Genomic DNA, 24,815 nt, shown 5'->3' with positions numbered 1-24,815 from the left:
AAAAGAGAGCGACCCCTCTCCACTTCACAGACTAGCTTTTAAGGGCAAAGGCCATGCGGTCAGGTCTGGCCATGCACAGGTAGCCAATGAGATTGTAACACACACAGGAAATTCCACAGTGATGCTAGGTGACCAGTTGAGTTACAATTTACCCTAGTAGACATTTGAATCAGCCTATTACACCTTGATTGGGATTGGCGCCAAAAGGGCTCCCAAAGGGGGGGGCATACTCCTTGGTAACCAGGGAGACAGTATGCATGCCCCCCAACTGATTGGATGTCTCCACCTGGCCTGACCCACCTTTGTATCTGGACTTTGTTACCTGTAAATCCCCTGGGGGAAGGGGAGCAGGGACAGTTTCTAAATAGGTCCTTACATTCCCCCCTTTTCTTTGGAGACAAGTCAAATCTTTGACTTTTAAGCCAGTTCTATACCCTCCTTCAGCTGCTAGACTTTTTTAATGACTCCAGTGTGATTTACCCCAAAACAGTATTTCTCTACTAAGGTTATACAGAGCCCCCCTCCTCCTTTTATCAGAAACAGTAGGTTAAACCCCCCCTTTTTTATTCGTAATTGCTTATACCTCCCACCTATAACTTAACAGAGCCAACAATGAATTTAATGAACTCATTGTTTTTTGAGTCTTAGTTTTAGTCCACGATTGGCAGGGTCCATTGGCAGCAGCATCCACTGGCATCCACCTCTCGGGGGCGATCTGAACAAAACCCAAGGGATCTTGGGTGCCTCTCTTGAAGCCAATTAAATGAGCTGAATAGAAGAGGCTACAGTCTCTCAGCTTGACTTCCTCTTTTTGGAAATGAGTTGGGACTTTTTAGAAGCTTTAATTACCCACTTGCTCTTTTTACCACACTGAGCAAGTTTTTAAGCTTCAACATTATGTCAAGTCAAATTTGCCTTAATAGCCTAAATTCAGTTTACCTTCCAAGGATCCAGGCTGTGGTTACTTCCAGCTTTGTTAGCTGTCTTACTCATTTACTACAGTTTTTTCAAAGGTCATTGATCAGATATTGAAATAAAAAGATACATCATAAGAAAAAAACTGTAGTATCTAATTCACCTTCTTTGTATGAAAATATGTTTGCTCACCTTCACATAAACATTTGTTGAATTTGCTTTTATTCATATACTTAACAGTCCATTTTGAAATGATGATATTTGCCATCATTTTGGCTCATTAGATTTGCAGATTCTGTTGTCAGGAGAGTCACCAGGCCTTGATCAGAATGGAATTTGTTCTAGAAGGTGACTGTCTATTGATGCCCTTCTCCCATTTTTTTAAAAGAGTTGTACTAAACTCTTTAAGTTTGTTTATCAAAGATATGAATTTAAACTTAGACTTTTCAGGCTATCTCCTGTTTTTAATCACAAGCATGGCATGGCGTAAGCTTGCAAACCTGTGGGCAGGAAGTCCCACGCCTGCCCTCCCAGTCCTTTCTCCTGAGAACCAGCTCTTGATTTCAGGTTCTTCTGTCTCCCCTTTTCTACCAATCCCCATGGCTCTGGCTTCAACTTCTTCCCGAGCAGCCCAGATGTCCTGATTTGTCACACAGGCTGTCCCCAGACTTCTCTTAGCCTTTGGTCCACCTCTCAGCCCAGGATCGTAGGTCTGATCAACCCTTTTTTGCTCTTATGCTCAACCTACTGTATACATCTTAGAATAGAAATGGCGACACTAATCCAAAAGAAAAGAGAGAAAGCTCAAATACATAAAATTATGAATGAAAAGGGAGAGATCACAACGAACACCAAAGAAGTAGAAACAATCATCAGAAGTTATTATCAACAGTTATATGCCAATAAGCTAAGCAACCTAGATGAAATGGATGCATTCCTGGAAAACTATAAACTCCCAAAATTGAATCAGGAAGAAATTAACAACCTGAATAGACCAATATCTAGTAACAAGATTGAAGCAGTGATCAAAAACCTCCCAAAAAACAAGAGCCCAGGACCTGATGGGTTCCCTGGGGAATTCTACCAAACTTTCAAAGAAGAAATAATACCTATTCTCCTGAAGCTGTTTCAAAAAATTGAAGCAGAAGGAAAACTTTCTGACTCTTTCTATGAAGCCAGCATTACCCTGATCCCCAAACCAGGAAAAGACCCTACCAAAAAGGAGAATTTCAGACCAATATCACTGATGAATATGGATGCTAAGATTCTCAACAAGATCCTAGCAAACAGGATCCAACAGCACATTAAAAAGATTATCCACCATGACCAGGTGGGATTCATCCCTGGGCTACAAGGATGGTTCAGCATTCGCAAGTCAATCAATGTGATACAACAAATTAATACGAGAAGAGAGAAGAACCACATGGTGCTCTCAATTGATGCAGAAAAAGCATTTGACAAAATCCAGCATCCGTTCTTGATTAAAACGCTTCAAAGTATAGGGATAGAGGGAACATTCCTGAACCTCATCAAATATATCTATGAAAGACTCACAGCAAATATCATCCTCAATGGGAAAAAGCTTGCATCCTTCCCATTGAGATCAGGAACACAACAAGGATGCCCACTCTCACCACTCTTGTTCAACATAGTATTAGAAGTCCTAGCAACAGCAATCAGACAACAGAGAGAAATAAAAGGTATACAAATTGGTAATGAAGAAGTCAAACTCTCTCTCTTTGCAGATGACATGATTCTTTATATGGAAAACCCAAAAGACTCCACCCCCAAACTACTAGAACTCATACAACAATTCAGCAGTGTGGCAGGATACAAAGTCAATGTACAAAAATCAGTGGCTTTCTTATACACTAATAATGAAAATACAGAAAGGGAAATTAGAGAATCTATTCCATTTACTATAGCACCAAGAACCATAAGATACCTGGGAATAAACCTAACCAAAGAGGTTAAGGATCTGTACTCGAGGAACTACAGAACACTCATGAAAGAAATTGAAGAAGACACAAAAAGATGGAAGACCATTCCATGCTCTTGGATCGGATGCCAGTACAATGCATGGTACTGGCATTGTTAAACATTGTTAAAATGTCTATACTGACTAGAGCAATCTATACTTTTAATGCTATTCCGATCAAAATTCCACCAGTATTCTTCAAAGAGCTGGAGCAAATAATCCTAAAATTTGTTTGGAATCAGAAGAGACCCCGAATTGCTAAGGAAATGTTGAAAAACAAAAATAAAACGGGGGCATCACGTTACCTGATTTCAAGGTTTACAACAAAGCTGTAATCACCAAGACAGCATGGTACTGGCATAAACACAGACACATAGACCAGTGGAACAGAGTAGAGAGCCCAGATATGGACCCTCAACTCTATGGTCAATTAATCTTCGATAAAACAGGAAAAAATATACATTGGAAAAAAGACAGTCTCTTCAATAAATGGTGCTGGGAAAACTGGGCAGCTATATGTAGAAGAATGAAACTCGACCATTCTCTTACACCGTACACAAAGATAAACTCAAAATGGATAAAAGACCTCAATGTGAGACAGGAATCCATCAGAATCCTGGAGGAGAACATAGGCAATAATCTCTTCGATATCAGCCATAGCAACTTCTTTCAAGAAATTCAACTGTGTGAATTCCCGTGTAGTCCTCCACCTTGCCTGGTAGTCTTGCTCCCTGTCCTAAGTGTGCCCCCTCGCTGGTTTCTCTCAGAAACTGTCCCAAACCTGCTTTGCTCTCTCTGGCTGTTTTGGCCATTTCAGTGATTTGCTGAACATCCTCTTAGCAGTTTGTCTGGGGCACATCTCCCTCCAGAATGCCAGATCCTAACCCCCAATGTTAGAGCGAGGACAGCATTATTGTTACTGTCCCTTTTTATCAAATGGCAGTATCATTCACCTGTTCTTTTCAGGTGAGCGTAACTCTGCCCATCATTACACTTGGAGTTTCACTGGCTAAGAACGGGCCTCATCTCAGAACCAGGCAGACTTCCTTTGTCGACCTCTGCCAAGGGGCTGTGAAGAGCAGAGACGACATTTCAGGTGGAGTGGGTCTTGGCCCCAGTTGGTGTTTTAGTTCTTCTCAGTCCTTTGAGAATTTACAAAGTAAAACAGTGTTAACTCATAGGGGAAAGATGAGAATTGCTAAGAATATGTAGTATGCATTCACTCACAGAGCCAGGGGCATGGAGAAAGCCTGGAACCTGAATTCTCTAATATTCAAGAGAGTGTGCTCTTTAGGCCAAATGTCAGGGTTAAGAATGGATGATACACTTCTGACAGAGAGGACATAAATCTACAGAGTGAAAGAAAATATTTGAAAACCAAATATATGACAAGGAGCTAATATCTGGAATGTGTAAGAAACTCCCAACAACTCAAGAACAGGAAAACAAATAACCCGGTTAAAAGAACAAGCTGAATAGGTATTTCTCCAGAGAAGGCATAGAAATGGTATGTGGAAAGGTGTTTAACAGTATTAAACATCACAGAAATACTAATCAAACCCACCATAAGATACCACTCACACCTGTTGGGATGGCTGCCTTCAAAAAACCAAAAGATAGGTGTTGCCGAAGATGTGGAGAAAGGGCGACCCTGCTCACTGTTGGTGGGAATGCACAATCGTGCAGCCATTATAGAAAACAATACGGAGGTTCCCGCAAAAAATTAAAGATAGAACCTACCAGAAGACCCAGACATGGGATTTCTGGGTGTGTATCCAAAAGAATTGAAATCAGGATAATGATGAAATGTCTGCTCTCCCACGTTCACTGCAGCATTATTTGCAACAGCCAAGAAATTAAAACAACCCAAACATCCATCAGCAGATGAAAGGACAAATAAAATGTGGTCGGTACCGTGTTGTAGCCATACAACAGAATTTGTTCCATCCCAGCTTTTGAGAAAAGGGAAATCCTGCCATTTGTGACAGTAGGGCTGAGCCTGGAGGACGTTGCGCTAAGTGAACAAGACCCTCACAGAAGAATGAGCTCCACAGGATTCTATTTACCCGAGAATCTAGAATAGGCAGACTCATAAAAGCTAAGAATAAAGCAGGGATTGCCAAAAGCTGAGGGGAGGGAACCACGGAGAGTTGTTGTTCACTGAGTACAAATTTTCAGTCAGGCAAGACGCAAAGGCCTGTGCATCCCTATGGCTGTGGTGCCAATGATTAACACGCTGTACTGTGCGCCTAGACATTGTTTGAGAGCCTAGATCCCCCGTTCGAAGTTCTTAACACACACACACAGAGTCACAAGGAAACATCTGGGGGTGGGATATGACTGTAACCTTGACCAGAGTGCTGGTTTCACAGTTACTTGTGTGAATCCAGACTCATCAAGTTGTTTACGTTTCATTGGTACCGTATTTTCTATGTCTGCTATGCCTCAATCAAGCTGTTTTTTATTTTTTAATTTTAATTTTATTTTTTTAAAGATGAAACTGGGACTCACAGGAGTTCCTTAGGTATTCTTTTTTAAAGATTCATTTATTTATTTGACACAAAGAGAGAGAGCACAAGCAGGGTGAGCAGGAGGCAGAGGGAGAAGGAGAAGCAGAGAGCAGGACCTGGGGTTCGACCCCAGGACCCCCGGGATCATGACCTGGGCCAAAGGCAGATGCTTAACCAATGTAACCAACTGAGGTGCCCCAAAAAGCTGTTTGTTAAAGAAAGAAATTATATAATGGGAAAGTTAAAGGATTTCTCTGTTGATGTTGCTCACTGAAGTGGCAGTTGGGCACACGAGGAGTCCCATCAGAGGAAATCCTGGCTGGAGTCATTGGCCACATTCAGTGGCAGCAGGAAAGCCACCTCTGATTCTGCTGAAGGTGGAAAGACGATACTGTCATGGGTCCCTTGCCAGAGCATAGGATGTGAAAAGCTGAGTGACATCTATTCGTTTTTCCCTGGGAGCCCTTTTGTTTTATGTGCAGCAAGGATGACCGGCTCATGTCTTCCCAGGCCTCATGGTAGACATTGAACTCAGTGTTGCTTGGGCTGGGGGCCAATGACGGGAGAAGCAGTTGGAGTGAAGTCTCTATAAGAACCCCTTGACTACACTATGGGACATTTTCTGTGGGGTTTTTAGTCTCTGCAAGAACCCCTTGACTACCCTGTGGGACATTCTCTGTGGGGTCTCCATCCCCCGACCCCCACCTCCATCCCCAAGTACGTGGGCAGATGCTGCTGAAGAAGAGAGATGAGCCCAGCATGTTTGTTTTCCTGGCTTTCTTAATGTTATTCTTCCCATTTGTATCTATCCTCTTTTGGTAGAGATTTGAAAGGACACTTTAATGTTCCTGTGTCTCAGGGTCGATATCCTGGCTCATCCCAAATCGATGAAGGAACGAAGGTCTCCGGGGCTGCGATGTGTACAAATCAGCTCATCAGCATATGCTCCAGCCTGCTGAAAACATGGCGCATTGAAGAGCTGATGTTTTACTTATGACCGAGTACACATCCTGACAGTTTCTCTTTCTTGTGATTAGCATGAGTAATTTTTTGATCTCTTAGCACTTTATTTTTTCCCAACTGGGTCAAGTAGCACAATCCTCAGAGCTGACGAGAGAGTTAGTTTGAGGAATGGAGGTATTTCCTGTCACTAGCCATTAATTCTCTGTTTGGCTGGTGAAGGGAAGGTGTATTTAAAAATTCAAACTGTTCTTCCTTTCAGCGGATTGGAATTGGAGCTAAAACAAGAAAGGAAATGTGACGGGTACTGGCTGCCCTGTGGAGGTGCCCAGTCACTATGGTGTACGCCTGAAATTCTCCTGGAACGAAAACACAAACTTAGAAATATGAAAAATAAATCAAGGAAGGAAATTATGTTTGAAGGAGGAAAAAAAAAACAACTGCCTAGGCACAATTCTTCTCAAGGAGATGTCTGACTAGTAGGATATGGTCCAGGTTCCCTCCCTCTGTTGCCAGAGAGCAAGTAACCAAGACCTCTGGCGGAGGCTCAAGTGTTTCATGACTTTCCGTCTATGTGTCATAACTTTTTGGTATCTGATGCTACTGAACACCCCAGTTTAACTGCCCCCCTTTTCCAGCCTGGGGATTTTCAGGTGGGAAAGAATTGGCTGAGGAGAAGAGCTCATGGTGAGGGAAAGAAGGTGAGGGAGAAGGGCCGATGGGCAGAGCAGGGTCCAGAGCAGGGTGAAGTCAGTCTCGGCTCCTAGCTCCTAGCTCCTAGCTCCTAGCTCACGGTGGCTGGGGTTCAGCTACATGTGAAATGTCAAGGGGTCTTAGGGGGCTTAGGGGGCTCCCAAGCATCTGATGGTGGTCCGCAGGTCAGAGATGTCATATCCTGTGGGACTGAAGGAGTCTCAACATTGAGCCCACTCCTCGGTGGCTGCCGGGTCGCCGGTTGTGCTCAGACAAGAAGCAGAGAGCACACCAGTGAGGCCCATAGAGGGATTGAACCACCACTGTATTACAGGCAGAGGAACTCGTGTCATTCCTGGGAACTCACTGAAGACAAAGGGGCAGGAGGTTTGCACATCAGAAGGGGATATACTGTTCTAGCAACTCTGATTCCAAGACATTCTCCATGTTAACTATTTGGAACTGTGTTCAGTTCTGCCTGGGACTCAGGAGAAACTGGGAACCCACTCAGTGTGTCCGTCTTTCCCCTCTAACCAGGTGGTTCCTTTACAATCAGTGGACGCTGTGTTTCCTCCTCTGGCTCACCCCATTTGTCTCTGTATCTGTCCCCAGCCCAGATCTCATCAAGAGCGAAGGGGAAAAGGAGAAGGGAGGTGTGGTGTCCCCGTCCGTGTCGGTCACCTGCAGCCTCTCTTCCCCACAGGTGGTCGGCTGTGACTATGAGATCGGCTCCAACGCCACAGAGGATCGCTGCGGTGTGTGCCTCGGGGACGGCTCTGCCTGCCAGACTGTGAAGAAGATGTTTAAACAGAAAGAAGGATCTGGTAACAAACAAATATTCAGTGTGGCAGGGGGCTGAGAATGGAGAGCAAGATGGATGGTTGTGTTTTAAAGCAGATTGTAACTTTCGAAGAACTCCACAGGGATGTACTCTTCGCGACAAGGGGATAAGGGCTCCTGGACAGTTTTCGGGCTCGGGCTGATCTCTCAGCACTTACAGAAAGTCTCCCACTGCACGGGGGCTGTCTCTGGGAAAGGGAGTGAGTGTCATCCAGGACTGAAAGCCAGTGGCATAGGCATGGACCTCGAACTGGGGGACACAGAGATCAAAAGTTGACCCCAAAGGGCACTGACAGAGGGTGGGCTCTAAGGGAGAGGGCAGAGAAGCTGGTGGTGGGCTTCAAGGCAGAAGGCTCAGGGTGCACCTTCAGGGACACAGGAGAGGCCAGGCAAGGGGGCCTGGGCTTATTCTACTTCCCCATCTCTCCCAGTAAGGGCATCCCAACCCCTCCCTCACTGTGGTGCCCCAGCTGGCGACTGCCACCTGATGTCCCCTCCTGACCCATGCTCTGCTGTTCCTTTCCCATGATGACCTTCTGCAAGGTTTCTTCTTTGTGCAACTCTGGCCTACTAATAATCCTCGGGAACAAATAACTCTGCTACCCCGAATCTGCTGTGACCCCTGCATATTTGTCTTCAGGTAAAACTGCTGGTCCTTTGGCATCGGCAGTGATTGGTAGCCAGATGGGTCTTGGGAGGAGGACAAGTGAGGCCCGGAGATGATGAAGACAACTCAGAGGAGTATCACAGTTTAGGCTCCCTGAGAAATACCCTAAGACAAGAATTCGGGAACCAGGAGCTTATTTGCGGGTTGGGAGATCCTGGAAAACATCAGTAGGACATCCAAAAAGTGAAATGGGGCAGGAGGAGAGCCAAGGAAGGGTGCATCATGAAGCCAGTGACCATCATACAGGAGCCAGTGTAGACATCATACATTGGAATTTTCCCACCCAAGGGGTGAAGGAGCCAAGACGAGATATGCCAGCTCCCTCAGGTCACAGCTTGAGGCTGCTTTGGGGAGGGGCAGTTAGGTTGTTAATTCTCCGAAGAAATGCAGGTGCTGGGAGTAGGGAGTACACTGTGCACTCCCCAGGTAGGGCCCAAGGAGAGGAGCCTCATCTACACTGGAGTTTTACCCAGGGCAGGAGTGATGGGGACTCCCAGATACAGTGGGCTGCCCTTTTCCTCGGTCCCAACAAAGCAGTGCCTCTCTTTTAGTCATGCCTGCCACCCAGGACAAAGCTACTAAGTATGTCCTCGAGTGTCGTGTTCATTGATTAGGTGCCCTGTTGGTCCCTGGGACACATCACAGTGGATGACCTGAATTTGTCTAATTTTGTCCCTATTTTTTGATCTTTGACTATTGAATTGATAAGGTTAAACTGTAAAGTGAAATGCTTAATTATCACTGAAGGATTGAATTTTATGTCTATCTATTCGATGGCTTGGTATGCATGAAACATATCCCTTTGCGTTACTTACCGGGAATGTGAATGATAACTCAGTGTTTCCTCAAGCATCCTATGATAGCTAATATTTATTCCATATTATTTATAAAGTTGATATGTAAATATTTTGTTATTTAAATGTGACCTCATTTACTTGGATTATAAAGTCATCCTTAAAATCACATTTCTATATTTGAGCTCCGTAGTATTTGTTAGTGGGTGGGGGGTTCATCTCTGACCTCAGAGACCCTATGCTCCTAACATTATGGTAACTCCTTTGAAAAGCATTTTTCATTCTTGAATCTTCATCACTTAACCTTTTAATTAGCTAAGCCTTTAGGAAACTGGGCTTTAGTTCTGGATTCTTGACTTTACTCTGGTTTCTTGGGAGGGAAAAGCCCAGAAGCATCTTGAGCCACACTTCCACCCCCACCACTGCCTTAGAGACCCTGTGCACATGCCCAGCACGGGGCTCCCTTGTGCCTTTGGTTTTCAGTTCTCCTTCTCCCATTTGCTTCCCAGAGAGCTTCTGATGGCCCTTGGTACCCAGGGAGGGATGTCAACTTCAGACCCTGTGTGTCTTGAGAGAGCCTCAAGCCTCCAGCACTGTGAGAGAGGCCATGCTGCCTCCAGCACTGTGAGGAAATCCAGCCAGATCTCACTCTGGACTCTGTTAACCCCCAGAGGGAGCATCTGTGTTCCTTTCACCCACTGGGCAGATCCCACCTTTGCTGTGTGCCTGATGAAGCCAGGTACATTACACAGACCCTGGCTGAAGAAAAACAAAAACAAAAACAAAAACAAACCCAAAACCCAGAAAAAAACCAAAAAACCTTAAAAAACAAAGACCCTGACTGCCACCACTCCACGGTGAGAATGAAACCCAGAAGTAACACAAAACTCCAGGAAATGGAGTGAGATGGCTCTGGGTAGATTGATTAACCCAAAGGCCAAAGTCAAAAGAGGGGACTTAACATCCTCTTTCTGAAGACACCCAAGGCATAGTTAGTTGTTTTCTCTGTGTATTTACACGTGGCCGCCTTTCTCCTTACATTGTGTTCTTTCTCTCCAGTGCACTTAAAAACCAAGGGCTGAATTGTCTTTTAGGCTTTGTCACCACCCTGCCCCACCCCAAGTCAGCAAACATGATTTCGATCTGTAGGAGGTATTCAGTAAGCGCTCATATAAAGTATTGGTCTCCTTTATTGTCAAAGGGATACGGAATCAACCGTAAGAAAACCTTTTTTCATTTTCAAATGAAAAAAGGTTTTCTTACGGTTGATTCCGTATCCCTTTGACAATAAAGGAGACCAATCATTAACCGTGTGACACATATGTTGGTGGGATATTGGATATTTTTTCCTCTGTGTTGTCCTGCTGTTGTAGTTCTGGGGTTTTTTTGTTTTTACTCTTTTAACATGAACTGGTACAATATTGTAATCATAATTATTGTAAACCCAATGTTGTAATACTGGGTTTGGGTCACTTGCTGATTGTAGCCCAAAGACATAAAGCTTAGTTTTCCCCTTCTTACACATATTCTGAAGTATTCCTTTTTCCTTGCATCTCCACCCAGAACTGTGGTTTCTTTAAAAAAAAAAAAAATAAAAATAAAAAAGAAGAACCGTGGTTTCTTCGGTGGGTGGTGGTGATTGGCTTGGGGGACTCACACTGTCACTTTGTCTCCCTGGTCCGGGCACCACATTTGCCTTCGGGAGTCTGTGACATGTGGTGAGCCCTGACAGAAGATTCTTCCAGAGCAAGTATGATTTTGCAGTCAGTTACGTGGGGGCTTGGTTAGAGATGGCTTTTTTATCCCAGTACTTACGTGTCAGATCTCTAGAGACTTGTTGTCACGGCCATGACCTTGAAAGAAAGCCCGGAAGTTGGCAACCATCAGACAACACCAGAAAAACAATGAACTTGGGCAACAGATACAATTAGTACTCGAGGCAAGATCATCTCTGTGACTAGGAAATAATGGGAACATGTAGTCATGTAGTCAGTCACCTAGAAGAATCCGAAACTTTTTTAAACCTTGCATGTGTCTGTTTCAGTTCTCCTTCCTTCCGTTGACTTGGGCTTATAGTTTCTTTTAACAGAGGGGTTGAAGACAAGAGTTTAAGTGGTAAGTCTGCATTAGAGATGCACATAGTGGTCAGATCCAGCTTCTCCTCCTCTCTGACTGCTCTTGCCTTTGATGATGGAAGTATGAAATACTAGCCAAGACCTTTTTTCATGGCCCTATGTTGTTGTTGCTATTTTGGTTTTTTTTGTGAGTGCTCCTAAGAAACAGAGAGGATGATGAATGATGTGGAATTAAAATAGGCTGGGAGACAAGAGACCAGGTGCTGATCCAGATTACCATTGGCCATGGGGAAGTCACCCCTTTGGACCTCCATTTCTGAGGCCCCTTTCAACCCTGGCTTGTATTTTATATCTTCTTCCAACCTTTAGCCCTAAGGCTGATCGTTTGTTTGTTGATATCTAAAAGTTGAGGTTTGGCAGAGTCTCCCAGAGCTGTATTTATCCATGGCTTCCTTGGGCTATCCCAACTACTCAGTCCCTGTCTACCCTGTGAAGAGGACCTCATTCAGTAAACTCAGTGCTGGGCACCACATGATAGCATCGCCCCTTTCAGTTAGTGTCACACATGGGGAACATAAGGCCCACTTTCTTGCAGACTCTCCGGGATAGCTTCCATTTCCTCTCTTGGAGAAAGAAAAAAGAATTGCCATCTTGGGATAGTGCCATGGTTACCATGAGGAGAAGTATCTGGAATTAAAGAACTTAGGTCCAGAATACAGTGAACTACGTACAGATATCATCACTCATTCATTTAGCCATTCACTCTATTATTTGAGAAATGTGGAGTACCTATTGTGTGCTTGGCATGGAGGATAGAATGACAAATAAGACAAGCACTCCCTCCACTGCCTTCCCTGCCTTACTCCAACCAGGTAAGGTAACAGGCCTGGGCCCCATTCTGCCATGTGACCCTTAGGCAGAATTTAAATGAGGAGCCTTGTTCAGAAGGAAGTTGGTAGAGCATTAAGCTGTGTTCTTTTAAGGGCACCCTGGGCTTGTTACCCATACCTTGACCTTCATCCCGAACTCTTGTAGCCCATTCTTTTTGGCCTAGAACACTGACCCATTGTTGTCCAGTTCCTCAGCCCTGTTCCCTCCCCCACCATTGCCTAATTTCCTCGATTCTATATGACTCATCTCTCTTGGTCTTAAATGTTAAAACCTGACAGTTTTTAGCCTCTTGAACTAATTCACCAACTTCTTAAAACTACTACTCTGGACTCCTCTGTCCTTGCTTGGTGTCTCCAGACTTGACTAACGCCAGACCCAGTGATCACTAAACCAGGTCCTGATCTTGCTCATATTGGCTACTTTCCTCTGTTGCTGGGAACAAAGGCTCCCATTCTCTGAGTGCCCTGGAACCCTGATACAGGTGATTGTATCACTTAACTCACTGCCCAAACTGCCAGCCTCGGTTCCTACATCCTTTATTCAACCATAAGCAGAATGTGCTGCTGCCAGTATCCACATCTTCAGGAGATTCCTGGAATGTGTGAGAAAAGCAACTGCCTAGGATTCTGCTCGAACCTGACCACCCAGATATCCACCCACTTCCCAAGCCTGTGTGTTTACATCCTTCATTCTTCCAACTGTAGCTTCCTAGTCTCTGCCGCTGATCTACTTGGCTGGATTTGGTTCACCTAGAGTTAGGAATTGACAACAGTTTCAAGTTTGCTGTTGGCTTAAGAGAGAATAAGTCCCACTCTGTGATTTTAGATGGGTGAATGACACGAGGAGGTCAGTGTCATAGATGACTGGTTTGCCAACAACATACACAACTGCCTGGGACAGGGAAGCTGCGGGCTAGGAGGTGAGTCCACAGAGACTGGATGAGAATCTCATAAGAAAACATTTCCGAAGAAGTCTGAGGTAGAAGGTAATGCATCATAAGAAGAAGGGATGTGGCTTCCTTGAAACCAGAATATCACCTCACGTGGAAACCGTCTTAGATCAAGTTTTCTAGGAAAGCCTAGGCTGGAAGGAACAGGAAGGGAAGGGGAGGCATAGGCATTCTACTGGACAGTTTTCCTATCAAGAGACCTCAGGGCTGCCATCCTTTGTCCCAGAAGCATTTAGGGTCAGGAAGCCCCTGTCAACATCTGTTCCCTCTCCTACGTTTCCTTTCCTCCAGCCTCTAGCAGGTGGGTTGTGGTTGCTCATTGTGTGTGCCAAGGTTTCGGTGCCCCTAAAACTTGCTTTTTAAAATAACTGAAGCTAAAACTCGTAATCTAGGACAAGGCACTTGGACTTCTCAAAAGATCTAATGGGCACATTTATGTGTACGTAGTTCTTCCTCACTCTGATTTGGGAGGGGGTCAAATGCAGGGTCGTACCTGAACTTGACATTGACGTGTCTTTGCTGTCAAGACAAGCATCAGGGGAGAGATGGGCCTTGCCCAGGAGCCTCCTCACATTAAACTATGAGATTTGGCCCTGCAGTGAGGATTGTTTTGTTCACTGTGATCTGACAGCATCAATCTCCTTTAAAAAGATGAGCTTTAAAAAGATGTCTGGGGTTAATAGTATGACCTCTTTGTGAACACATTTTTATTAGAAGTGACTGGAAACCAAATATGCTATCAGGTAAATCCTTTTTTGTGAATTACAAAGGACAGCTGGATAAGATGCACTTTAGCCCCAATAATCTATTTCAGCTCTTAACGATAATTCTGAAGCAAGGCCAGTCTTCTGCCCCGGCCCCAGAGGCCCTGAGTATTCTTTCAACTCAAGGGGCTCAGGACTCAGTGATGGGATGTTTTCTCCACATGAGTCTCCATGGGCCCAGATGCCTTCTTTGAGGTCAAGATTAACATTTCCCTACTTCCCCCAGTTTTCCCAGTATTGCCCCCGTACTGGTGCAAATGACGAATGTTTCCTAGGGAAGGTGGGAAAGAAGTGATTTTCTGAATGAAAAATTCACCATTCTTAACACATTGGATATAATCTGACTAACCCTGGAAAGCCTTCTTTTGACACAGAATAAATGTCTCAGTAACTTTCTACCCTTACTTTTATCTTTTTAAGATTTTATTCATTTATTTGACAGAGAGAGAGAGAGAGAGATCACAAGTAGGCAGAGAGGCAGTTAGAGAGAGAGGAGGAAGCAGGCTCGCCATTGAGCAGAGAGCCTGATGTGGGGCTCGACCCCAGGACCGTGAGCCCATGAACTGAGCCAAAGGCGAGGCTTAACCCAAAGGGCCACCCAGGTACCCCAGCTTTCTACACTTACTTTTTAATAGGATTCTCATTTCTATAAAGAAGACCGTTAAGGGTAGGATACTCAGGGGGATTTTTAAAATCTCTTTCTACCAACCACATTTTTTATTAAAAATGCTATTTTAAGAATTGGTTAGCAAACCTTAGATATACATATATGTACTTTCCACCTAGGTATGTGATGTAGCATAGATACCTTCCTCTCTTGCGAACTCAGTTTTCTCATTTAGTAAGCAAAATCTTTGTGGCCATTTGTTTCCAATTAAATACCCATTAATAGCAGATTGGTTAAATAACTGGGTTTATGTTATTTTTGCAGTTGTTGAAATGCTCCAAAACTATGGAAAGATATGTAAGGTATATTAAATCCAGAAAGCAGTACCTTGGAATAGTTCATGTAACACGATCCCACTGGTTTAAAAAGTTATGTGTATATGTGCTTTATGTATGCAAGCAAAAGTTTTAGAAGAGAATCCAATAAACTATTAACTGTAATGATCTTTGGAACATAGGATGGGGAAGGAAGGAAAATTGAAATTTTTATTTTTCATTTTATACACTTCTCAAGTGTGGTTTTTCTTATTATGTGCAAAGGAGTCTGGTGGTACATCATGGTTCTTTTTAACTCCAAATTGCTATAATTTTATCTTTTCACTTCCCCCTAGATATTCTTTTACAAATATGAATTATAAATATGCATTACTTTTGATCACAGCTAAATCTGCCTCAGTTTACATCTGTTCAGAAGCAGCACTTAGATTCACCGAAATCTTTAATCTAATCTGATGTACCTCCACTTCGAATTTGGGAGAATCTGCCACGATAAACATTTCTCATTTTGGATTTTCTCTCTTAAGTGAAAGATAAAAAACAAAAGTCTTTTGGATTTTTTTTCCATTTAGTTCTCATTGTTTTTTTTTGGGGGGGGGTTGTTTTGCTGTTTGTAAACAAAGGTGATGCCAGTAGATCTACTTGCATGAGTTCTGCTATGAGAAGGCAGGGGACATCCCAAGTCAGAAAGCGACTGCAGGTTGCAACACTCCAAAGCATTTCAGAAAATTGGATTAGCCTCTTGACATGTGATAAATAGTTTCCCTGAGATCATTATAAATTTGTACTTTTAGGGCACTTGGGTGGCACAGTTTGTTGAGCATCCGACTCTTGGTTTCAGCTCAGGTCATGATCTCAGGGTTGTGAGATTGAGTCTTGCATTGGGCTCCATGCTCAGCTCAGAATCTGCTTCAGATTCTTTCTCCCTCTCCCTCTGCCCCTCCCTGCTCACATTCTCTCTCTCTCTCTCTCTCAAATAAATAAATAAAATTATTTTTAAAAAATTGTAGTTTTAATCAGCCATCTCAGGCAAGTATTGTGAGGGCCACATGCAATTTAATCAAATACTATGAGACCTGCATTTTGGTCTTGCTGGATGGGAGCTTCCAGTTTGAGAAACAGAGCAGAGGATGTGACTCCTGAGCTTCTGAGCCAGTCGTACCTGCCGGCCAGCCCTAGGATCTGAGCTCCCAGCACCCCCCGTTACTGTAGTGTCTGAGGGAGAAGAAACAGTCAAGTCACTTTCAGGTGACAGAGATGAAGGTTTGCTTGTGGCTGAAAAACCTAGTGTGTCTCCAGTGCAAAATGACCAGGATGATCAGGGTCTTAAAGCCAACATTTGTATGGAAAGGTTAAAAGAACAAAGAATGTTCTGCTTAGAAAAGAAAAATAATTGAATATTGGAGTTATGAGGGATATCAGACATCTCACTGGAGCCTCTTCATGGTGCAGAGGACATTTAAAGAAGTTAAATAAGTCAGTGAACACCATAGAGCTCATTGAAGGTGATGCAGAAACTGGGACTCATGTGTTCTGACCCCCTTGCCCTGGCACGTTCACATGTTTTTTTCCATTCCATTGCACTGATGAGGTGGTGGTTCTTAAGAAGCACAAATAGGATAAATGCCTGAAGTGCTTAGCATAGAGTCTGCCAAAGGGAGGAGAGCATTATGTGTTCATTCCTTTTGTCCCCAGTATGTCTCCTGCCGTGACATCCAGTAAATGAGGGTAGGACAATAGCTCGACTTGATCATCATCTTTAAGTGGACACCCTCTGTGCTTTGTCAGGAAAGTAGAATGTAAGTTCATATTTTAGCAAAACATAAAAAAAAAAGAAAAAAACCCATTTAATGAACAGAATTGTCCAGCGATACAAAAAGCTGTGGTCAGAGCAGAGTTTCTCATCAGTAGCTATATTCAAGAGCGCCAGGTGGCAGATGATCCAAGATTCCCTCAGGGATTCTCTTAATGAATTTAAGCTATGATTAGATTATTTCTAAGAGTCTATCTTTAATTTGCAGGCAGTGGGGAATGCATGAGCAGAAGGGCACATCCAATACAGGGTTCAAGAAGATTCATCTGATAGCAGCAGCAAATGGGGAAGTAAAAATGCTAATGGGAAACTAGTTAGGCTGTATATTTTTGAACTATCAACTTAAAATCACAGAAAAGTCAATGCTAGATCAACCACAAACTCTTTAGAGTCAAGTCTGCCTTTATTTCACCTCTTCTCCCAAAACCGTGTGTACACCTAGTCACAGAGCTCCTGGGAATTCGGCTCCCAGCCAAGCTCTTTAAAATTCACTGTGTCTAGTGCATCTGCGCATTCCAGTGACCACCCAGGAGGAATGCAAGCAAGCGTGCTCAACAATGAGGATGAACGATGGGTCAGAAATAGGTAGTGTTCAGCTAAGCCAGTGTGCCGCTTTCATTACTGTGTCTTCTTTCCTTAGGTTATGTTGACATCGGACTGATTCCAAAAGGAGCAAGGGACATACGGGTAATGGAACTTGAGGGAGCTGGAAACTTTTTGGCCATCAGGAGTGAAGACCCCCAAAAATATTACCTCAATGGAGGGTTCATTATCCAGTGGAATGGGAACTACAAGCTGGCAGGGACCACATTCCAATACGACAGGAAAGGAGACCTGGAGAAGCTGATGGCCACGGGTCCTACCAATGAGTCGGTGTGGATCCAGGTAATGTGGAAGCAAAGGGAACTGCTGATAGGTATATTACTTAGGGTCTTTCTGATTTTCTTTTCCAAGGTGTTTGCTATAAGACACTAATTAAGAACTTATAAAACTTCTTTTAACAAGGAGCAGGGAGGAAGCAAGACATTACTTTGTGCTGTTAATCCTTTATTGCCTAGAAATTACTGAAACCCTAAAAATGAAGTGCTGGGGCCCCAAAAGTCATCAGTTGGGAGTTTGGAGTTCAGCTTCCAGTATGATTGAAATAGGCTGTTTATTGGAGGGTGATTGTTTCTCAGGTGTAAAAAAGGTACTGTCAGTTGATGTCCATCTGGCATGAGTTTCCAGGTAGCTTTCCGGCAGTGGTGTTGGACTGACATGGTTTTTTCATATGTTATCATGTGGTTGTTCATAGGCAGGAGGTTTGATTTTGTGAAGCTCTTAGAGGAGAATGGGGTCATAAGGTAATATGTGCACCTTAAAGGCATGGGTGATTCATCTTACATGTTGGCAAGGAGCTATAGAGAAAGAGTGAAATCATCATAGCAGAAGAGACAAGGCCGGTTGGTGATGACCAGTGGTCCAAGAGAGAGTCAGATCTAACCATATTCAGAAGTAAGAGAGAGGTGGTTCCAGAGGCAGAGATCAGAGCACTCACAAAAACCAGAGATGAAGGCTTGACAGCTATGAGTCATAAATGTCTAGAAACCAGACATCTTACCCCCGATGTGGTAAGGATTTCTATACGGGAATCCTGATCCCAAGGACCATCCAATCCATCACCTGTAAGTTTAAAATGAAGCCATTTTAAATGTGTGGTAAGGGGCACCTGCATGGCTCAGTCAGTTGAGTGTCTGACTCTTGGCTTCTGCTCAGGTTGTCATCTCAGAGACGTGAGATGGGTCCCACGTGGGGCTCTGTGCTTCGCGTGGAGTCTGCCTGGGATTCTTTCCCTCTCCTTCTGCTCCTTGCCTGGCTCGCATGCTTGCTCATTTCTTTCTCTCTCTAAAATAAGTAAATAAATAAAAGCTTTTAAAAAGAAATACATAAACATGTGATAAGTTGATTGCCTACGGGAGAGGGAAGTGAGGGAAGCTTCCAAGAATGGTATGACTTGGCTAAAGCCCATGACCATTTTACCCCCAGAACTATATGCTTTAAAGGAACTAACCAGCCTGAGAGCCGGAGAAGAGCGTCATAAGACAACAGCAACAACAATAATAAGCATCAGTATTTATAGAATGCTAGCTCCCTGCCAGGCACTATTCTGTTCATAGCGAATCACTGTACATTTATTTACTTATTTAACTCTCACAACATCCCTTTCAGTCATGCTGTTATCATCCTCACGTTGTTAATGGGGAAACTAAGGCACAAAGTGATTAAGTAACTTACCTGTAAACACCAATTTAGTAAGTTCACGAGGGTGCAAGGTGACCCGCCAGTCTGTTGTTGGAAAAGACGCCCCCCCCATTCCCTCAGAGCAGTTTCTGTAAGAGTAGACCTCCCCGGGAATTCAGCCAAGAAATAATCGAGTGGAGATGAGGTATAGGTAGATGTAGACACGAATCTAGATAGATACAGATACAGACAGATGTGTCGATGGGTGTGGAGGCGGAGGTGGTGATATGTTCATGGATTGGCCTTTGCTCCAATGCATGCCTTCGTCACTACTGTAAGAGGATGGGCATTCTGTGGTGTTGTCACTAAACTGTGTTTTGTAGTATCAAGTCATGACAGGAATGTCACCCCCCCCTTTGCCTTTCAGCTTCTGTTCCAGGTGACTAATCCCGGCATCAAGTATGAGTACACAATCCGGAAAGATGGCCTTGACAACGACGTGGGAAAACTGGTGTACTTCTGGCAGTATGGCCATTGGACTGAGTGCAGTGTGACGTGTGGGACAGGTGGGTGGCAGCTGCTCTGTCTGGAAGTCCTTGTCCTCTTCACAAAGGGCCATCCAAGGGTGCCGAGAGGTCTGTAGGCTTCCACAAACATGGCCCAGGGGCCTCTGTGGGAACAAATATGCTGGTCATGGTCTAAGGACAGAGGCAGTTTTCCCTTTATACTGTCCTTCATAGAAGGTTCTGTTTGAAAAAAGTGTTCTGTATCTTGTTTTGTCTTGTTTTCAGCTTTATTGAGCTGTATGCGACACTAATATTGTGTAAGTTTAAGATTTACCACTGGATGATTTGGTCCATGTGTATATTGTGAGATGTTTACCACAATAAGGTCCCACGCCCACCACCGCACATAGTTACCTTTGTTGTGTGTGGTGAGGACATTTAAGATCTGCTGTCTTAGCAACTTTCAAGCATACAACACAGGATTACATGTGTTCTAAAAAGCAAAACAGAGAGATTTAAAAGCCTGGTTGAGGATCTGATTTCTGCAAAAGTCAAACATCCCTCCCAGAGGCGTTCGATAAACATGGCCAAACCCGAACCATGAGAAACTCTCCCAACTCCCACCCACTGCTCTTTGTTCCGCCCCCAGTTTACGGAGTATTTGTATCTATGAGGACAGTAGTTTTCTGATAAAATTGAGCACTGGAGAGATTCCTTGCTGTTAAGTATGTCAAGATGGAATAAGTTCTTTGTGTTTTTGTTTTGGTTTTGGGGTTTTTTTAAAAAAATATTTATTTATTTATGAGAGAGGGAGAGAAAAAATCTTAAGCAGGATCCCCACAGAGCTCAGAGCCCAAGGTGGAGCCTGATCTCACCACCCTTGAGATCACAACCTGAGCCGAATCAAGAGTCAAATGCTTAACCAACTAAGCCATCCAGGAGCCCAGGATGGACTGAGTTCTGCTACCAGAACAAAGAAATCAAAATCTCAGGAATTCAACACAATGTGGGTTTATTTTTAACCCATTTTAAGTCTGGTGCAGGTTGGGTGGCCCGGCTTCATCTCGGAGCTAAGATATCTGAAAGGAGTGGCTGCCAGTGTGCCCTGCAGGAGTAGAAAGAATTGGAAGAAGCAGACTGGCTCCTTTTTTTTTTTTTTTTAGATTTTATTTATTTATTTATTTGAAAGAGAGAGAGCATGAGCAGAAGGAGGGGCAGAGGGAGAAGAAGAAACAGGCTCCTCAATGAGCAGGGAGCCTGATGCAGGACTCGGTCCCAAGGACCCCAGGATCATGACCTGGGCCGAAGGCAGATGCTTAACCCACTCAGCCACCGAGGCATCTCAGACTGGCTCTTATTAGGGGCTTTGGCCTGGTGGTGACACAGATGATTTCTGCTCATCTTTTGTTGGTTGGCCTTAGTCCTCTGGGTACAGCAACTGCAGAGAGAAGGCAGGAACTGTGGACAAGCACAGGGACATTTGTGTGGCTCTCTCTGCTGCAGGCTAGATGCAATTCACTGAGGCCTGGGAGGGCAGAGTCCAAGCCTGTCAGGTATGTGGGGCTCTGTACTCATTTGAGGGGCTTTAATTGTAGTACCAGGTGAGAAGGCCTCTGCCTCGGTCTCTCCTTTTGGATCATGTCCAAGTCTATTCTGGAACTTCCTGCCTCGAGTCTGTCACTACTGCCTAGAAAGTACGGCCCGAGTCAGCAATGGAGCCAAGGCAGTGACAGTGAAGGAGTGGATAGTTCAGAAGAACCCAGTCTACTCCCCCATGGGCTTCCCACTCACGTCCTGTGTCTGCACCCCTCAGCCCCCTGCTCTCTCCCAGCCCCAGGAAGCAGTCCTGGAAAGAGGTGTAGCAGACACTGTGTCACCCCATCAACCTAATAAACAACGTTTGTATCACCAGCTTCTTTCTCTCCCTCCTTCAGTACAGAAACCAAGGGTTTGCCTTCAGAAATCCAGGAGATCCTGTTCATTTCAAAATGAGTTTTGAAAATCTGAAACTTCTGGAGATCCATTAGGGCCCAAGGTGGGATATGTGGCAGCAGCCGGCCGTGGGGTCGGTGTCACTGGCGGGGTTGGTGTCACTGGCGGGGTTGGTGTCGGTGGTGTTACCCCAGGGCTGTGGTGAGCATTTCTTTTTGGATGTCCCGCCCCACTGCACAGCGGGGGCTGGGCTAGCCCAGGAACTCAAGGAATTTAAGCAGAAAATGAGTCAGCGAAAACTAGCAGTTGCGAGGGAACTGAGGTCACAAGGACTGTAGTCACCAATACTTTTTCCAGATCTCATTCCCACTTATCTCTTCCTTCCATGAAGTATAGGGTTAGATGTAGGCTTAAATCATTTGTGCTGGGACACCAGGAAGGTTTGAAAACGGAGCCAGTCCAGATTGGGCAGGGGTCCCTCCACAAACAGGAGAACATCCCCCCTTTATGCTCCATGTGATGAATTCTTTGCATTACACACGCAGCATTTCAGAGCATAGGAAAAATGGCTGATGTGTGTGGTCACCGGAAAGCAGGCTGCTCTTAGCTGGGAAATGAAAAGTCCTGATGTTCTGACCAGGTGTGAATCAGGCATTTAGCGTTGACACAGCCAGACTCTTGGTCTTGGACGAATGTCATCCTGGTTGGCAAACCTTAACAGGAACTATCAGGGAGCCATCAGTGTCCACACGCTCACCCCAATCTCGGTCCCACTGCCCGTCGGAGTGACGGTGAGCTCTCTTACTGTGACGGAGAAGAAAGACAGCATTTCTACTCTCATGCTGTCAGACACAGAGGGCGAAAGGCATGTCCCCTAGGACACACGTTGCTAAATACAGAGATGGAAGACCGCGTGAAACACTGAATCAGTCAACGATGTTTTATTTTCCTTGAATGAACATTTTCTACATCTTTAAAGTAAGTTAAATACTTTACTGGAAAATTAAAAATAGAAAAAGTCACACCCTTGACACATGTCTTTTTGTGCTTTGCTTTGCCTTTCGGTATCCTTTTTTCTAGTCAGGGACTTTCTAGTTGCATGCACGTGGATGTATTTACGTATGTATACACACACCTTCACTGAACGTTGTGGCGTGGGTAAACTTTCCAAGCACTACTTGGTCTTCTCAGCTATCATTTTTATGAATCATTTCTATATTTCCCTGGCAAGACAAAGCAAAATGTCCTTAGCCAATTTCTTGTAAAGAATAATTTCATCAGTGTTAATCTGCCATTGAAATGTCTAGGTTCAAAGAGTGTAAATATTATGGTAATATGAAGAAACTTACTACCATATTGATTCCCCTAGCAAAAGAGTTACAAACAGGTAATAGCAATCACTTTGTTTTGTTTTGTTTGTATTGTTATTGTATTATTTTAGCTTTACACTTTGTTGCTGGGAAGCATGACGAGTGTCCTGGGAAAGTGGAATTGTAACAACAAATTCCTGCATACCAGCCACTCAGCTTTCTCGGCTCTTACTATTACTCGTGCTTATTTCAGTCTTCCTGTTTAAAGAATAGAAATTGCACAGGTATACGTGAAGACCAACTTCCCTGACTCCACTCGCTTTCCTCTTCCCCCAGAGCTAACTAGGGTCATGAAACCAGTACATATTATTTTCACACATGTTGTTAAATACTTTTATTATACACGTGAATAGCCATATACATTAAAAAATATTGTTTCTCAGGCATTTCCACTTTCTATAAATAATATCATACTCTATGTATCAGTCGTTGTCTTGCTGGTTTTATTCAGTACTGTGCTTTTGAGATTAAATCCACACTAATGAAAGTGGCTCTAGTACATTTGCTTGAATAGCTGCAAAATGTCCCATTGTGCAAATACGCACTTATTTATATGTTCCACTGTTTTGCAGTTATAAACATTTTTGTAATGGTATAATGACCACCTTTCCTCAATATCATGAAAGCTCAAAATATCCATGTACATTTGAGACAGGTGCGCATATCCCTGAAAAGCATGAGAATCACAGGACACCTGGGTGGCTCAGTCGATTAAGCCGCTGCCTTTGGCTCAGGTCATGATCCCAGGGTCCTGGGATGGAGCCCTTCATCAGGCTCCCTGCTCAGTGGGAAGTCAGCTTCTCCCTCTCCCTCTGCAGCTCCCCCTGCTTATACTATCTCACACTCTGTCAAATAAATAAATAAAATCTTTAAAAAAAAAAGGCATGAGAATCACAAATAGGGACACACATTCCACTCTGACCCTGATGTGTGACCATACAGTGATGCTGAGAAGACAGCTCACTTCTTCGGAAAATCAGAGTCTGATGCTTCCTTGACGATTTAAATATAGCATTCATTTCAGTACTAGTCCATATGGCTTCATCTGCTATCATTGTCAGGTAGGGTCAACCCAGTGAAGATATTGATCTCTAACAGTACCTGCAAGATTTTTTTAATATTCAGGATGTCATGAAAATAATAGAGATGTTTATTGAGGTGGATTTAAGCATATGCCGTGGAATGAGGTTTAAATAGTTTATCATATACATAAATACATAGTATTTATCAGATAAATTACAAGTAATAAATAGTAATATACACCATTAATTCCAAGGAGAAACTGACACACCACGATTAACTTTGCCCTCTGCACGTGACGATCATCTGCCTGGCCAGTTCATCTGTTCAGCTCACTGCTGGTCCAGCACACTGTCCCATGGGATACTGTTATCATAGCAAGAGGGATTTTACATAATAAATTGTACCCTTCTGCTACTTCTGGAGTCAGCAGCAGTGAACAAGGATAGTTATCTTTGCTACTCATGGGCAGAAACAAGCCTTTTGGGGCGACGTTTCCAACCTCTGAGAGTCACCTGACATTTTCATTTTAGGTTTTGACATTCAGAGTTTGCCAAACTACCCAAAGTTTTCATGTAATTCCTAAGAATCTAAGTCTCTCTCTTCTCTGCTCTACCATGGCGGGTACACACCAACGTCTCCGGCTTCAACCAGCCAGCCTGCATTCCGCTCACGTTGTCTAAGACATCTCTACAGGTGCTCGTGTCTTTCCGGAGACTTCTTCCGTGTGCCATGAGAGTTCCTTTTACATTTCCCTTCCAGCATTTTATTTATATGATGAAAGAAATGTAACACAGTCTTATCAGCTGAGAAAGCCTGAGTAGTTGAAAGGTTGCCCCTCTCTCCAAAAGAAGCTCCTACCTTCTCCATTCCTTTATTACACTAGGAGCAATCGTGTTCAAACACCTGGTGATAATATCTGCTTTCATTATTTAAATCTCACTTTGTTTTTTATTTGGCATATATGCACTTGTTC

General features: G+C 43.9%; 1 protein-coding gene across 4 annotated transcripts in view; it reads left to right on the top strand.

The window, feature by feature from the left end:
- Positions 1-24,815, top strand: part of ADAMTS12 (ADAM metallopeptidase with thrombospondin type 1 motif 12) — a 290,866-nt gene that overhangs the window by 211,054 nt on the left and 54,997 nt on the right. For 2 of the 4 annotated variants that reach the window (XM_004738060.3, XM_004738059.3), the window contains 3 exons: positions 7,760-7,880; positions 17,432-17,676; positions 19,439-19,577. In XM_004738060.3, coding sequence (XP_004738117.2) covers positions 7,760-7,880; positions 17,432-17,676; positions 19,439-19,577 — 505 coding nt within the window. Of the gene's footprint in view, positions 1-7,759; positions 7,881-17,431; positions 17,677-19,438; positions 19,578-21,451; positions 21,553-24,815 lie in introns of those variants that run through there. The other 2 variants (XM_045079456.1, XM_045079457.1) reach the window with 2 other exon arrangements.

The sequence above is a fragment of the Mustela putorius genome, unplaced genomic scaffold (genome assembly GCF_011764305.1).
Source record: "Mustela putorius furo isolate JIRA1106 unplaced genomic scaffold, ASM1176430v1.1 tig00000407_pilon_pilon_pilon, whole genome shotgun sequence".
NCBI classification, from domain to species: Eukaryota; Metazoa; Chordata; class Mammalia; order Carnivora; family Mustelidae; genus Mustela; species Mustela putorius.
The sequence above is the reverse complement of the archived record's forward strand: the minus strand, read 5'-3'. Positions and strand labels throughout refer to the sequence as shown.